The sequence below is a fragment of the Apostichopus japonicus genome, chromosome 17 (assembly GCF_037975245.1).
Source record: "Apostichopus japonicus isolate 1M-3 chromosome 17, ASM3797524v1, whole genome shotgun sequence".
In the NCBI taxonomy this organism is placed as follows: Eukaryota; Metazoa; Echinodermata; class Holothuroidea; order Aspidochirotida; family Stichopodidae; genus Apostichopus; species Apostichopus japonicus.
The window spans coordinates 9,606,674-9,623,914 of NC_092577.1; the positions used below are offsets into that span (position 1 = coordinate 9,606,674).

General features: G+C 35.1%; 1 protein-coding gene across 2 annotated transcripts in view; it reads left to right on the top strand.

Annotated features, from left to right (window-relative positions):
• Positions 1–17,241, top strand: part of LOC139954923 (NLR family CARD domain-containing protein 4-like) — a 38,140-nt gene that overhangs the window by 13,822 nt on the left and 7,077 nt on the right. Inside the window, exons 4-5 of one of the 2 annotated variants that reach the window (XM_071954913.1) lie at positions 7,352–7,558; positions 14,377–14,453. In XM_071954913.1, the coding sequence (XP_071811014.1) occupies positions 7,352–7,477 (126 nt within the window). In that variant the 3' untranslated portion in view covers positions 7,478–7,558; positions 14,377–14,453. The remainder of the gene's footprint in view (positions 1–7,351; positions 7,559–14,376; positions 14,454–17,241) is intronic. The other variant, XM_071954915.1, reaches the window with a different exon arrangement.

The window sequence follows — 17,241 nt, forward strand, 5'->3', positions numbered from 1 at the left end:
CTGTACCCTCTATCTCGATTTGATTTTTGGTGGATGGGTGGGAGCGGGGGGCAGGGCATTTGACCTAAGGATGGGTCAATCATCGTTATTACGAAATTTGTGTAATACAACTTGAAATCTTGTCAACGTATACAACATTAAAAGTGTTCAGTTTAGAACAATTTCTGGTGAGCAATGAAAAGAGTTAAGAGTAAAATGTTACTTAGGTCTATCTAGGATAGCAGTGAACATGGCACATCATGGCTTAATGCATATTCAAAAGTTATTTAAAAGCTATGACTACCGGCAATACTAGTTATATGGTGATGTAAGATCTAAAGATAGCAATTAATGAGGGCAGATGCCTGGAGAATCCCTAATGCATTCGCTCTCATCTGATTTATTGTATTAATGGGTCAAAACAATACCAACATTACAGGTGGTCATGTACATATGACTTCAAAGACTTGATACTTCATAGTTTTCTCAATTTCAAACACATCCATGGTCAGACCAAGGTACATACTACAACAACTTAGCTTGCCAGGCATGTGGGCAATCTTTATTTTCTAAATTAAGTCTTCTGATAAACTGATAATTTCGGAATAAGATAGTAACTGTCCCCATTTTAGAGAAATCTTCCATCAATACTACCACAAAGTAATTAATTTTATTAAATGTTGTTACCTCTACACAATTAAACAATTAGAATCTTAAAAAGTGCATTTGTTGTTATTTATGAAACTAATAAGGAAAGCTGCCTTCACCTACACATGGCCTGTAGATTTGATCAGAAGCTATCCAACAAAAAACATTACCATTTCACAAACTGACTGTTGTTAAATTATTATGTAAAGACCCAGCAGACTCACATCCAAAAAGGAAGTTATGTCAGCAGTGATGTGTTCCCACTTGACTTTTTCTTTCACTTTCTTGGAGAAAATGTATTAATAAGTATATATGAATATCTATATAGCTGTATTCCCAGGGCAGCATATATATTTTGTTCTATCTCTGTTTTTATTTTTGTGTTTGTTGGACTGACATAGCTAACAGCACAGGACTAATATCATTATATTATATTTCAAAGCACCTTTGCCTTTATTTCAAAGCTGCTCTTTAGGAAAATGTTTTGCATCTGAGTTAATCAAAACATTTAGTTATTTACAACACGTGTAGTGCTTACTGATCAACTCCATGTTACCTCCCGAGAGTTTTGAAGCTCCCCCACCCCCCCCCCCCCCAATATAAAACAACTTTTGACAATTGCTGGAATTTTTCTACCAAATCTTCCATAGTATTGCAACAGGAAATCAATGTAGAAAGCATATGTGCTTGAGTTTGCTGGAAATATCTCTTTAAATGAACAGTACTATAATTGAAGTGCAAATAATGTACATCTCAGACAGAACACATTACGAGAATCCTTCATCACTCTTGAATAATGGCTAAAAATGGAATTCTGAATTACTTTGGTTTTTACTCTGAGGAAATGCATAGGATCCAGAAGCTATGTGCATGTCTTGTATTACTCGCTGACAACAACATTTATGCACTCATTACAGTAAACCAAACAAAGACTTCTACTTGTAATCCTTTAGTATACAGCTCATTGGCAAATGGCATAAATACTATATTATCTTCAGATTTAAATTTGACATCAATTTTCTTGAGTTTTGGAAGCACTGAGATGGGAAGGGTGGGAAAGGTAAGGATGGAAAAAGGAGAAACTGGGAGGAGCTTACAGGCTACCTTCAAGAAAACTAACCTTATTCAAATAGCATACTTTAGTCGTGTGATATCGAAGTTGGTGATAACTCAAGTTAGAAGGTATATCGAACGTAACTACTGGGCCAATGGAAGCCTTACTATGTACTGTGTACTATAGGTTTGGTCAAGTTTAACTACTTGTGACCATTCATTCTTTAGTTTGTTACTGAGATAACAATAAGGATAGTCCTCCTCATAATATAAACCAGACTTAGTGTGGGTATCATGGGTCTTGTTTTGTTTGAAGTGACTCTATTTAATAGTAAGGGGACATGAATTTATGAACTAAATTGAATTTTTAAAAGCCTGTCATACATTTTACTGCCTATTTGCTGCCTATTTATAACGTGGACCCAGCTTATTAACATATACATCCCTCTGTGTACTTTTACACATTGGTAAACAATACAATGTATGATATGCGGTGCTTAATATATAGTGTATGTATGTTAGATTGAGGCCCTTATCTTCCCCTCTGTCCCTTAGGGAATTTGACGATCAAGATAGTTTCCAAACAATTACTGTTCCCGCAGGATTAGGCAGTAACAAAGTCACTTTCTACCCAGACTCAAATCTAATTATAACTGTTACCAGTTTTGCTATACAATAATTATACACCTACCATTACCATCATCATACTGTAAACCATTATGTGCAAGATCCGCATCATGTGACCCCAAAGATCGTCTCAAGACTTATTAATCCACATTTACCTAATGAGGAGGTAAGGACATAGGCAATAAGAATCAGTTGTCACTAATTCTATATTGAGAATATCAGAACTAGATATGTTTTATTGTAAACAATTAAATCCATTGTTATTGAGTATGTCTTTTTAAAATTTACTCCACAGTTTTTCTATTGCTCCCAGATATACAAGCTATCGCTAACATGACATTGTGTCACTGAAAATACTCAATAGACTGCAAATTCATTTTATTTCATTGAAAGGCACTTTTAGTATTTTCAAGTTTAACAGCTTTTGAAAATGTACCCATACACAAAACACGAGGTTAAATTCGGTAACATGTTTGCAATCCTTTGGATTAGGCTAATTGATGAGCACACTTTCTAGTTTGGTACTTTTAACATAATTGGTTTTCTGTTTTAACACCAAATCTCTAATTTTGTTACTTTGAAGTCAAGCAAAGTTAGGCCTGATTACTGGTCTGGATTGCTTTTGTCAAGCAATCAGTATACCGGTGTCAAGCTGAGGCTGTTTTAATACATAACTGTTGTTGTCTTTGCTTCCACAACCGTCCCAGTAATTCATTTCAACTTTTGTCAATATACAGCAACCTGACACCCCCCCCCCCCCACCCCCTTACACACTTACTGTATAACAGAATTTCTGAATTACTGAATTGCACAATAGCTTTAAGAACATAAAAAGAATACAAAATGCATGAAGGATGTCAGATGACATAACATGCTGAATCCGACAAGATCTCGTCATATTGTGTTGTATGGTCTTGTGTGATAGAACTCGTCATAAACTGCTGCTTGTCATAGTGCAATAATCAATACCTATTGTTGTACATGACAACTATTTCATATGATGGGATAGGTGGACCTTGTCATAAATTACATAATATCCACTCAACCTGGAGACAGTAACAACAGAAAGCCTTCATTAGCATTATGTGCTCAAATGGGAATGAAACTGTTTCATCATGAAACAATGGATGTCTAATGACCATTACAATTGGTCGGATTTGAAAGATTAGAGATGACCACGGCTATAATGTAGAAATCACATCAGAATTTCCTCCTCTTGAAACCTACAGTTATGATACAATTTGTAGAGATGATACTACAATTAAAAAAACACTGAACAACGAGGTCTCACATAATCTGTCAGTCTAAGACACAACCTTTTGAGATATATAAACTTAGATTGTTAATATGTTTTGTCTTATTTTGTAGTGATTTAAATTGAAGGGTGGTTTGGGGGGTGAAGGGAGTGCTGGATGAAGGACTTTCTGGTGGGAAAATATCCCTTAAGGGATCATCTGAAACATTATGAAGATTATCCACCTAAACACTTGCATTCTCATGGCAGAGGAGGAGGATTGGGTGGGTGGGGTAAGAATCGACCATGCAATCATTACCCTGCTCATGTAAACTGTACACTTTTCTTCCATCTTAAGCATCTTACATCTTAAGCATTTTTCAGGATATTGTTTTACTACAAGCTTGGAAAAAAGTCAATATTTTATCATTTCTATAAACTTTTGAAATGACGAGATGAAAGTATGTTGGTATTTCAACATTAATCAGAAAAATTATACACTTGGATAGAAAGGGAGGGGGCGATGTTACATTCAGCTGAGAAGAAGGCCACTGCTACGGGTGTTCACCCCTCCCCGCCCCCCCCCCTTACGACTTTACAAAAACATTGTTCATGTAGGCAAAACTGCATGGTGTATGGAGCCTATTTTAGACCTAATTGGTAGTCTATTTATGCCTCGGAGTGGACCAGTTAACATCAATTTTCAAGAAGAATTCAGGGGACGGGGCTACTGAGATTGCCTTCAACAAGCCAACGACCACACCTCCTCCGTTTTTAAATTCTTCTTTCCACTCTGGCCTTTCCATAATAGTGTAGGCCCTACCTAAGTCATTTGGGATCTGCCCCCCCCCCTTTGAAATCCTATATTAAAAATGGGGTTGAGAAGGGGTCAAGTCATAGATAACCTATACATCTGCTATTAAAACGTGGTACGTGGCTACATGAAGGTAACATGCTGTACTGTGTACCTCTTTGTCAGGCATCATTGTATATAGGAATGATAACTGGTTGGGCAATATGCCTACCCAACGGCTATTTACCGAATAACTGGACGAGCAAGACTGTATTTTCTGATTTTTCATGTAAATATACAATAGTGATTTTAACATCAATCAGTCGATTTTCAAACTTCACACTAGTATTCTTTAGCACAACCTTAAGTTTAGACAACAATTATAGTCTTTCTACGCCCCAGAATTGTTTCAGTCGGAGGACCCCCACAACCCCCTACATGGAATTGTATTCAATTACTCCACAGCAACACCACCAATACGTTCGCCAACTATAGTCTGACCATAAAGGTTCATTCCCCTTCCTAAATTGATCGGGAGAAGTTTGGAATGTGAACCCACGTTATTGGGTACTAAACCATACAGGAGAGTTGATCCGTTTTCAGGATTGGAGAGGCAAACTTACCGATACAGCCCCTCAATGAATTCACATGCACTTGATCAGAAATATACACAAATTAGCCACACGATGTACCTCCTCCTATATGTTCTACACCCTACCCCATATGTAGACATGTGGCAAATCACTTGATTGGCGTAGGAATTAGGGATCAAAAAATGGATGGGTTGGGGAGTCGGGATAGGCATCCCAATTAAGCAAACAATACACATTTTGTCATTACCGTGACCCACATGGAACACTGAAAATTTTCAAAATTTTCATATCCTTTTCTTTCTTGAAAATCAATATTAAAAACAATATTATTTGTAAAAAATTGTAAAAAGCGGATGGTACTATTTTATTGGAAGAAACGATAAAGTTTGGAAAGTTTAGATCATAAATTTTTTGTTTATTTTTTGTGTTTCGTTTATACTAATATTTTACTGTATTCTGATTGTAACTTTAAAACTTTGATTTTTTATGTGTTTTGCTGCAGGGCGACAAATGTCCATATCTTATGGACGAAATAAATATCTATCTATCTATCTATCTATCTATCTATCTATCTATCTATCTATCTATCTATCTATCTATCTATCTATCTATCTATCTATCTATCTATCTATCTATCTATCTATCTATCTATCTATCTATCTATCTATCTATCTATCTATCTATCTATCTATCTATCTATCTATCTATCTATCTATCTATCTATCTATCTATCTATCTATCTATCTATCTATCTATCTATCTATCTATCTATCTATCTATCTATCTATCTATCTATCTATCTATCTATCTATCTATCTATCTATCTATCTATCTATCTATCTATCTATCTATCTATCTATCTATCTATCTATCTATCTATCTATCTATCTATCTATCTATCTATCTATCTATCTATCTATCTATCTATCTATCTATCTATCTATCTATCTATCTATCTATCTATCTATCTATCTATCTATCTATCTATCTATCTATCTATCTATCTATCTATCTATCTATCTATCTATCTATCTATCTATCTATCTATCTATCTATCTATCTATCTATCTATCTATCTATCTATCTATCTATCTATCTATCTATCTATCTATCTATCTATCTATCTATCTATCTATCTATCTATCTATCTATCTATCTATCTATCTATCTATCTATCTATCTATCTATCTATCTATCTATCTATCTATCTATCTATCTATCTATCTATCTATCTATCTATCTATCTATCTATCTATCTATCTATCTATCTATCTATCTATCTATCTATCTATCTATCTATCTATCTATCTATCTATCTATCTATCTATCTATCTATCTATCTATCTATCTATCTATCTATCTATCTATCTATCTATCTATCTATCTATCTATCTATCTATCTATCTATCTATCTATCTATCTATCTATCTATCTATCTATCTATAAGCGTTACCCAATTTAGGAATATCTACAAGCGCAAAGAAAGAAAAAAGTTACATTTCGAAAACATCCACTAGAAGTTATGTCACACTCAAACCGTAACCTAGGCATGAATTTGATAACAAAACACAGATAGACATCATCTTTTAAACAAATCGTATTAATTGGAAATAATTATAATTCAAGCAGAATAGTAGGATTTGGATCAATTTTTAAATAATTTTTTATTAAAATTTCAGTTTAAGCCTCATCAACCTTTCTCTCTTTGAAACTTGAATTTGATCTACATCTGCTTCTCTAAATTGCAATTTAATTATAAGAAACAACCTTTTTATTTAAATATAATTCTCACAAATCTCATTCAACTTCCTAAAAACCTTGTATTAGTTGAAGAAGAAGAAGAAGCTTTCTTTTAATGATTCCTATTACATTAGTGACTAAAATTTACATTTAAATTACATGTTCCACCTGAAAGTTCTAAGTTAAAACACAAATAAATTTGATCAATATTTTTCTTCAAGAGATATATTAATTTATATTCTTGATTACCCATTTTTCATAAAATACTCAACCCGTCTTTGAGATTTGTTTCCTATTAACTAATAAATTACAATACGTAGCCTCACATTCTTATTTGATTAAACCTTACTTGCTATAAACCTTTAATTAATCACTTAATTGTAAAACAATAAAACTAACCCTTTAATCCTACATTACCACTTTATTTTCCTCTAGTCTATTCTAATTTTTTCTGTTAATATTTGTCTCCCCTTAATATCAATTTTTTATTTCGTTTCATTAACTAAATTCCTTTCTTTAAATAAACACAACCAAAATGTCCTAGTTTATCGCTTTACTTTCCTTTATTTTTGTTTCGTTATTTATATTATTGATAATATCATAATAATTATTCTAATCCTAACCAAATCCAATATATTTATCTCTATCTACTTTATTATCAGTAACTCTATTCTTTCATTCTAGATTCCTATCTCCAGTGTTTGGCTACAGTCCTGCTCTCCTAGAGTTGATGAGTCTGGTCTGAACCTTATCCTTGAGTCTGGTCTCTCTCTCTATCCTGAGTTCTCTCCAGGAGCTGTGGATCAATGACTACAACAGGAGACTAACTAATGAAGAGTTGGCGGCCATCTTGTCTTACTCCTCACAGTGTACAAGCTTGAAGGAGCTGGAGTAAGTATTCCGGTGTAGATGTTAGAATCATCATAACAGTTAAACAGGGAATTAAATTAATTAATAAAAGTTATCAATATTAAACGAACCATAGAGAATGTAAAGTATGCTGTAATATTAATGTCAAGAATTGAATTTATTTAGTTTAGTTGGATTTATTTGAATAATTAGGTCATCGCAAAAGGAATTATGTAGGATGTTATAATACATAAAACAAAATATAATGGATGAATAGGAAATATTTTAAGAGAGTGTTGGTAAGAGAGGGGTGGAGGTTGGGAGGGGGTTGTTTAAAAAAAATTGTTTAATTTATTGTTTAAATTTAACCTAGAAATAGGTTTTAAAATGACAGGAATGTTTATAAGGATAAAATAAGAAATATATAGACAAGGCCGTTTAACTTTAATAATTCGAATGAGTTTTCAAAATACGGTTTTTGAGTTTATAAGTCATAAATGTGACTGCTCAAGTTTTAACCTTCAAAATATTTGTTTTTTAATTATGTTCAAATCTATTTAAGATTTTTGTTCAACGAGAGAGATTTAAAATCTTTATTAATATAAAAGAAGTAAAATGATTGCAATAAAATAGCAACAACCTATATATCTATACTTAAAAACCCATGTGATCAGATTTTAATACTCTACTCTCTAGTAAAACCAAACAATCAACCAATAAAACAGTTTTAGTTGTCACAGTTAGAAAAAACTATATAAATTTCTTCTTTATAGTTTGAAATAAAATTTGACAAGAAATAAGCTAAATTTATATTTATTTTTATAATTTTTTCATAATTGTAAACAATAATTTGAAAATTCATCGTGAGCTTCAGCTTTTTGTAATTAATAACTTTGAACAAAAACTGTTTAATATTTTAATATTCCTCCTATAAATATTACGAGATACTGGTTTTGATCATGATGTCCCTGCTTTGCCCTTTACAATTTAGTGTAATTGAATCCTTCACCTCAATCCCAACCCCTCACTAAAAACCCATTCAAACACCGGTCTCGCTCAATACATTCCCGACACCTCATATTTACCAATCTATTGTTACCCTACCTACCCCCTTCAGCTATAACAGTGATTACACTCTTTGTTTTTCGCAGTTTCCCTTTTCAATGTATTTTTACCCTCCTCCAACCCTAACCCTATCATCACCCTCATTGTTCCGGTCACCGGTTGTTTTTTTGTTTTTTTTTAATATTATCTCCAGTTTCATTATCAATAACCTGTGATTTCTTTGTTTCTTCACGTCCATTGTTTCCTTCACATTGGCCTATTATGAATATATTGTAGTTTTATAGACAGAGACGTAAACCTCGCTAATACTTTAGTTTTTTTCTCAGACAAGATTCATGAGTCAAATTGGTTACACAACGAATATATTCAGTTTAATATGTAGCTACTCCTCTCGCCTTCATTAGTTCTTCAGACCAACCTCATTAAAAGTTTCCCATTTCCATCCTTACACATTCACGTTAATGTTATTAGTTGATATGATCCACAGTGTATTACGTGTTACTAAAAATAATGAAAGAAATATTTAAGTCACCCAATCCCGCCTCACCCGACACTCCAAAGAAAAAGGGGAAAATATACAGTAATACCATATAAATGAGAATTTTTCAGCATGTCATATTCTCAATGCCATTCCAGGAGTAACTTGTAACCACGGAAAACGTATCAGTGAAAAGTATTATACGTTGGCAATATATATAGCTTGGTCGGATGATAAAAAAAAAATGTAATACAGATCTATGATTATTCACTTTTTAGACTATCAATGCTTTATCCTAATCCCCGTCTTCAGTATGCACTTCAGTTAGTTTAGTCTAAACCTCCTCCAACCTTTCACACACCCTATACCTGTTCCCGCCACTACCCGTCCCTTCGCCCACTCCTTCAGAGAGATTCATTTGTATGTTTTCAGAGCGCCCATCAAATCCATTCCATGTTTCCACACGATAACATCATCACCGTTTTAGTACACACAGTAGGCCTATTCTACTTCTACAATAGTTTTCTGTACAAGTATATGCAGCGCTTACATTATACAGACGATTTATTCAACAATTTATGTTCTAAAGCGATTCAATAGTAGGAATTCACACCTGGAACTCCCGTAAATATCTCATTAGCATAATAAAAAATGACACGAGCCAGTTAAAGTCAATGAATAGAAATTGGTAAACGCGAGCCACGTGCCCATTGTACCCCTCAAGTATTGTCAGTGAACGTGTCAAAGTAACCATGGAAACATACGTTAAGTAGGTCAGTAGGTGTACAGCAGTGACTACGATCATCCATTAGGGGAATCCGCCACATAACATATTGTTTTATGTCATATGAGCTAAACAATAATAGTAAAGTATACAACATCGTGCGAGCTTAATAGAAAACTCTAAAAATGAAAGCTTAAAAGCATCCAATAAAATCTGCGATATTAAATGTAGTTCCCGGAATCAACATCATGCAATTAGCTTTTTTGTTGTCGCCGTCAGTTTAGGTCTAAATGTTGCGAATTATTTAATATAAAACAATGTAATTTTTGTGAGATAAATTTAAAAATAGAGTGGGAAGAAGAGGAGCATAATGATCCAATAAGTCCAATTGAAATAAAACCATGACATATGAACATGATCAAAGGCCATACTGTACCTTTCCATTCTTCACACAAAACATGCTAAAATAGTACTCTTCGTTAAATGTCCAGTGTTTTCTCTCGATATTGACACAAAGATTGAAACGAATTCCAAACGCTTATGTTATATACTTCTTACCGATACTGGTTGTTTCTCCCAAGTTTGATACTTACTACGTCACTGTATAAAACATTTGACATTATTGAGAGTTGACGTTATTGATATTTAAACTAGTCACGTAACCAGCCTCATTAGTGTGAGGGGGGAAGCCTCGTGTCAATGCTGTAGCAGGGGACAGATTGACGCAAGAACCGTTTGTTTAATAAAATAAAAATGATTTAAAGTTAATCAATATTTTTATTATATAGCATACATGTCGACATTGAGTTGATGTGTCCGCTATGGCCCTTACTTTATTTAATATATTATTGCAACATTTCAAAGCGCATCTTTCAGCCACTCAATGAATAGACACAGAAAACAAACGATTGTAAAGAAAAAGCTTTTAAATTAAAACAAACTTGCAACAGTTCGGTAAATACACGTTTATTATGCTAATTAGATACGAGGTATGTAACCTATATATTTTCTTTATATAACCGGAGTGGTGTTTTATATATATATGGCTGTGCAATGTAGGTATAAGGTAGGATGATACTGAGCTAGACTTGATAATTTTACTTGGATATTATGCACTATATCTGTTACCGTTTAATCCAGATAATTCCATTTCATGCTCGCCAAGCTCAACTTGCTGTAGTAAGGAATCTTACAGACAATAGGTTTGTATATGCACAGTATCATTCTCTTAGATTTTGAAGTGAGCAACACATTAGCAGGGCTCTCAAATATTCTTTTCACAGAATACATACTGGTTTTAGTATTAAGGTCTCGGCATTTGGTTTAGTTGAGACAGACTAAAAAACAGCTTAGCTTGATGAGTCGCCATATTGTAAGGAGAGGGTGATATTATAACGATTTTCTTCTTTAACGACATTTATGTATTTTACCAAACTCTTAGCAATCATAATAAAATAATAATATGCTATCACAAAGGTTCAAGGTTTCACACCCTCCCTCTACCCCTACCACCAGCCCGGTTAATTCATATCGGCCACATGCTAGATCTGTGTGTTGTCGATCTTTAATGGTTTTTGCCAGAAAATAATACAATTTTAAATGATATGACCAAACAATTCGGATCGCTGAAAAAAGAGGTAAAACGAGTGTTGTAAAATCCCCACATGTCACACCACAGTCCATATATTTTTAGTTTATTTACTTGTAGGTTAAGTCACCAGTATGTATAAAGACACTTAGTGTCCATTTACCGTGTCAGAGGCTACGGAGCCGTGAAAGAGGGTTGAGTGGGGCAGAGGTGGGGGGTTGATCGGGCACATGCTTTGCCACTATCCTGATAACCATGGAAAGTGGCCTCCATGTTTTAATGGAAATTACCAGTTCCCGATTTTGCAATTAAAAGTGCTCTCTTGTTGTTGTGTTTTTGTAACAAGTGCATTAATGTCTAAAACATTGCCATAAAAAACATAATAAGAATGATAAAACATGCAGTGAAAAAGTACCGGTATAAAGAAACTTTTTGTTGAAAACATTCAAATACTTTAATTTGTGAAGGGGAACGCACGGAGTATTCATTTTGAGAGGTTTAACATAATTTCATAGTTTAGTGGTTTCTTGCGTTAAATCAAAGTCACATGCTCCAATGCCCCTCAGTGTTTGTGCTTCCATTAAACATTTCTTTTGCAAATCCACGAAGATCACGTTAGTGTAGTTCTTAATAGAGTATAAACAGGAAGTTGTAACAACTCGTTGGTATGAAGGAAGTCTGATATTTGGGACACATGCAGTTCTTCATTGAGAACATCGTTGAATAGGAAGATTCGATTATCAACTCCACAACAATGCAATAAGTTTATACAATTTGATTTAGATCAATGACAAAAAACAATGCGTGCAATGTGATAACATTATTGAAGGGTGATAATGAATACATACGTAAATAATAAGGAATCTTTGTGTATCTGCCTTGTTCATGTAATCAGCGACGTAGCCAGGAATTTGAAAGGGGGGAGCACTTTTGCGATTGATATGGATTTTCAAAGTTGTAGGCACAAGTATCTGAGCGGAGCGCCACCATCGGTTGGCGCAAAGCGTACAAGAAAATTTTTGGTTTTACAAACCCCCCAGATGGCCGGAAACGGCCCTTCCCTAGCGTTCATTCTGGTTCCCTGGCCTCTTGCTAACTTGAGACACCTCATTCAATATCACTTTTAAACCCAAAAAACAAACGAGTTAAAATAGTACGTAATTCAATAATACATAATGTATTAAAATTAGCAAGGTACACAAGGGCGGCGGAAGCACTTTTAATCTGGGGGGGGGGGGGGCCGACGTCAAAGGGCACTTTGCAGAAATTCGATTGGACTGATGCAGCCTGATATTTAGTACCCTTTATAAATCTTATTGTATTATCTTATTTGCGTATACACATCACTCCATCAACGCCCCCCCCCCCCCCCGTCTTAGTAGTCTTACTTTTCAACTTCTGATACTTGTAGATACAAAGAGAGTCCAGAAATGTCTTTGATACAACTGTATAGCTAGTAAATGTTTAAGTTAGCCTAATAAGAGAAGGCGAGAGCTATCCGACGATTGCCATCTGATGCAAATTTCTCAAGTGTTTTCTCAACTGAAATATTATCTGCGTAAACGGGTTCTTAACTACACGTTAAAAAACTGACAAGATCGGATCCTATAGTCTTTTTCGGCGGGTAGAGTGTTGAATGAAACTATCGTGCTACATACTGGCTACGCCCTGATCATATGATATCAGTATCAGCAGATTTTGTTTCCTGTTTAAATTCTTTTACATAATATATCAGAAAGACAAACATAGTGCTCTTTTACAAGTTTTCCAGTAGGATGATTCTTGTTTATTGTCCAATGTCTGGACTTTAATACATTTGAGGAACTTAACTGATGGACAATATAAACTTTCATATTTTGTAATGCAGCCAGATATGCAGTGGCCTAAAAACAAATATCGTTATCGCAGTGTATTAGCAGTGTAATAGCTATTTATAGGAAGTGCGTATCACGAACGATTGCTAGCTTAGCTTCATAACATGCTGTTCGTGCAACAACCTAGGACGACTCATTGAACGAACGTTGTCGACGTTGTTGTGCATACAGTTCGTGACATTCCATAGAGTGCGGTTAGGTAGGCAATATGTATTTTATTATGCAGTGGCCAACTGTAGGCTTGTAATTGGCTATAAGCTAAATTTAGCTAATTGCATCTGCCAAACTAAGTAAGTAGTTGAATCAGTAGGCGTGAATGTTACTACGATTACAATCGAGTTAACGGAGCTGACGAGTATTCAAGATCAAAGAGCACTGACAAAATACCATGCTAAAAAAACGACAGTTAAAAAAAATCGACACTGAAAGGGGGGAGCGGTCGCTCCCCCTGCTCCCCCTGGCTACGTCCCTGCATGTAATTGCAGCATTTAGTGTTTATTCTTTTACTGAAATCACCCGGGAGGATCAGTTGTTTCGCCCAGTAAAGAATGTTGCTATGCCCTCGACCCTCCTGCCTTCTCAATTATAGTCTTTCTCCGTTTCAGTACAAGTGTTTGCAGGTTTGTCATCCCGTCATTGCACCGGAAAGTGTGAAATGTAGCGTCTTAAACTATTTTGAGATTAAGAAACAACAATTTAGTTTTAAGTTTCATTACTTTTAGATTTAGATTTCACCGTTGAACTCTAATATTTCGAGTGATTTATGCCATCTTTATCACTTTAGTTATGTCAAAGACGGAGTGTTTGTATTACGCGCCGGTACTTTCTTGCCGTACAAGCGAAGCGCCATCAGTTGAATGGGTGGCTTCAGTATATGTCGCATGACGTCATTCTCTATACTTCAATTCTATGATCCATTCTAATTTATTTTTCGTGGGATCGTTGAAACACAAGACTTGTGATTATAATCAATTCTGATCAGAATGATCAATCAGATGTGATTTATTTCATTGTTTTTTGTTGTTTACTTTGTTTAACTTCATTGATTTTGTAAACAATAAACCTGACTAGGAGGACATTCCTCTACGTCGTCTACATCTTACACGATGATTACTCTACCTCTTTCCATAGGTTTCAATTATACGATCTGCCAGACACTATTCCGGTTGAATCCATTCCATCATCATTGAAATCAAGAAACGTGAAAGGTATTGTCACAATGACGTCATAATGGACACATTTCAAATTTCTTACATATACTCAAAACCTTTACCAACCAGCCAACTTTGTGAATTTCTTTTGACATGTAGAGTGCTGTTGATTCACTTACAAGGGAGTAATGGATCAGCAACACATGATTTCAATTTTAAATGAAGGAGACACCCAAAACAGAGTCTTATGACAGTAAACAACAAATCGAACAATAGAAATGTAACAACACTTAATATTGCTTGGTTGATTTAAGAGATAAGTCTTTTACCTTACATGTCCATGTTTCGAGATCACTGACTTATAAGATGTTTTTGAGAGTATAGTAATTACATCAATTGATGCTTTAATTCTCTTTCTGAAAGGAAGTGGTATCACACACTTTGGGCAACTTAATTACACAGCGGCAATTATTGTGTAAGGTTTTGAAGTAATGCTGTGCCCCTATAGGAGTCTGTCAACCCCCTACCACCCTCCCCCCGAAAAGCACACACATTTAAACAAATCCACACCTCCGCTTAAAACCATTCTTACAATCTGAATTGCAAAATAACGCCGCAAAGTGTAACTTAATTCTCTTGCAAGTTCTGCAAACGAAGTTTTTGTTTCTCTGAAATTGCTGCAAAGTGTTTAAAACAAAAACGAAACAAAAAAGAGACCAAACGTGTGTCGGAAATGTTAGTACCAGATATTCTGATGGGTAACATTACCATAAAGGCTTTATAAAGACAAATATAAGACACTCGTTCTGCAGTGTTGTACAGGAACAGAGGGTCGTCAAAGCCGACATCATATATTGGGAGGAGGGGTGGGCGGAGGGGGGGGGGTCTGTGGTGCTTCCCCAGGAAAAAAGGGGGAAGTTTAGATTTCAAACGATAAATCTGAGGCATATAATTATGTGCATATATTATGTCTAATATATTATACTGAGAGAGTTCTTTGCTTACACTAGCGCTGTACTTGGAAACAGGAAAATAGAATTTCACTATTATAATTTGAGAACGCAACCTCATAAGTATACAAACGGGGCTGTGGGGTGTCACACCGCTCGGTCTCAAATTGATGCCAAGTCGGTCGACAACTTGGAGAAAAATTGATCATGGTCGCACACTTACGAAAGTAAGAGTTATACTACAAAAACGAAGAAAAGAAAACAGAATCGATATGTCTGTTACTCCCTTACGTCTATATTTTCCCAGATTTGGATAATATTAGGTAAATAAAGGCAACATATTCCAGATGCTTTGCCCACCCCACCATTAGCGCCTTGCACTTCAATCCGCTGAAAATTGAGTTTTTCTCATAAATAGATTTCAGTCTTTCACAATTACTTCAAGAGAACAGAACATATCTGCAAACGCTACAGCTTTAGTCCAACGAATCCCCACCAGCTTGCTTGGAATACATTCTAGATAAATATCATTTATTTATAACATGTGGTTTCCGAGGGGCTTCCCCTCGTGGAACCAACCAATGCGTCAAATATTTTCCAGAGAATTTTAATTCCTCTATCTTATGTGCACGTAGTTGTTGTGGTCGAACTCGCTATAAAAGAACAAGAAATGTTAGAAATGCTGCTTTTTCACTGGGCTTTAGTCCCTCGACCCCGCTTCCAGGCTCTGGGAAACGTTCTGTTCAATGTTGAGGTTAAGCCTCTTCCTGACAACTATGTCTAAAAATTCTGCAGCTTCCGGGGATTTCGCATAGCACCCTTTGATTTTTTGATCTGTAAATCTGCATGCAAAGCGAAATGTGAATAAAAAAGGCTTTATCTTTTATCTGATAAATATTAGTTACATTTTCAAGCCATCAATATACATACTGTTTATCGATTTGATACAGTTTCACATCGGTATGATGTACTTGATGAGGTAACGAGGTATACTTTGTATAACGCGTAGTATCTGTCGCAGTTTGAACTTAACATTTTCTTTGAATTTCGCTGAGATGCTAAAATGTCATAAAAGAAAGATTCAATATTTTTGAGTAATGCAGCATATTCTGTTTCTTAGAATAACCATTGATCTTGCAAGTAGTAGCTAAGGGAGGGATTCAGAGTAGATACATTTCAATTAGTCTTATTCATCGGTCAACGAATAAATTCAAGAAAATATCTATTATGTTTATTATTGAATGTTTTCAATTGTATAGTCCACCATCTAGTCTGCAAACGTAACTTTAGACGTTATAGGGATCATGTATTCATTGTAATTGTTTGAGTGAGTAAAAATCAAACGAACGCATTACTAAGCAGAAACGGATACGGGTGCAGTGGAGGTATAGATATATCACGCCGCGATTCTTGCTCATGAGCTATTTACTCGTTGGTTGTTATGGTCTCTCTTTGGGGAGTGGGGGGTGGTGGAAGATTTGACTAAGGGGCTGCCGTATAGATGCGCTACACTTTGTGCCTGGGGAATGTTCAATGTTCTTACTCATGAAATAAAATAATGCTCGAGAGAAAGTATTTATCCTTCGCTTGGATCAAGTAAACGACCATGGATACAACTATGCTGCAGGCTATGGTAGTCTTTAATGAAAAAGAAGTATCGTGGTTATTCAAACTATATAAGTGTTTCTTGAGTTAAGTGGATATGAACACTTGTCATATCCTCACCAGAATTGTTACTGAATCATAACCGTGAAACTAGGGTCCTGCTTTTAGTTATAGCAGGTGGGTAGTTCTGGACAGGTAAACGGCCGGTTATTAATATAGTGCTCACTGCAATTATATTATATTTGTAAGATCGGCTGCGATAGCCTATAGGCTTGCATTCAAATTCAGTA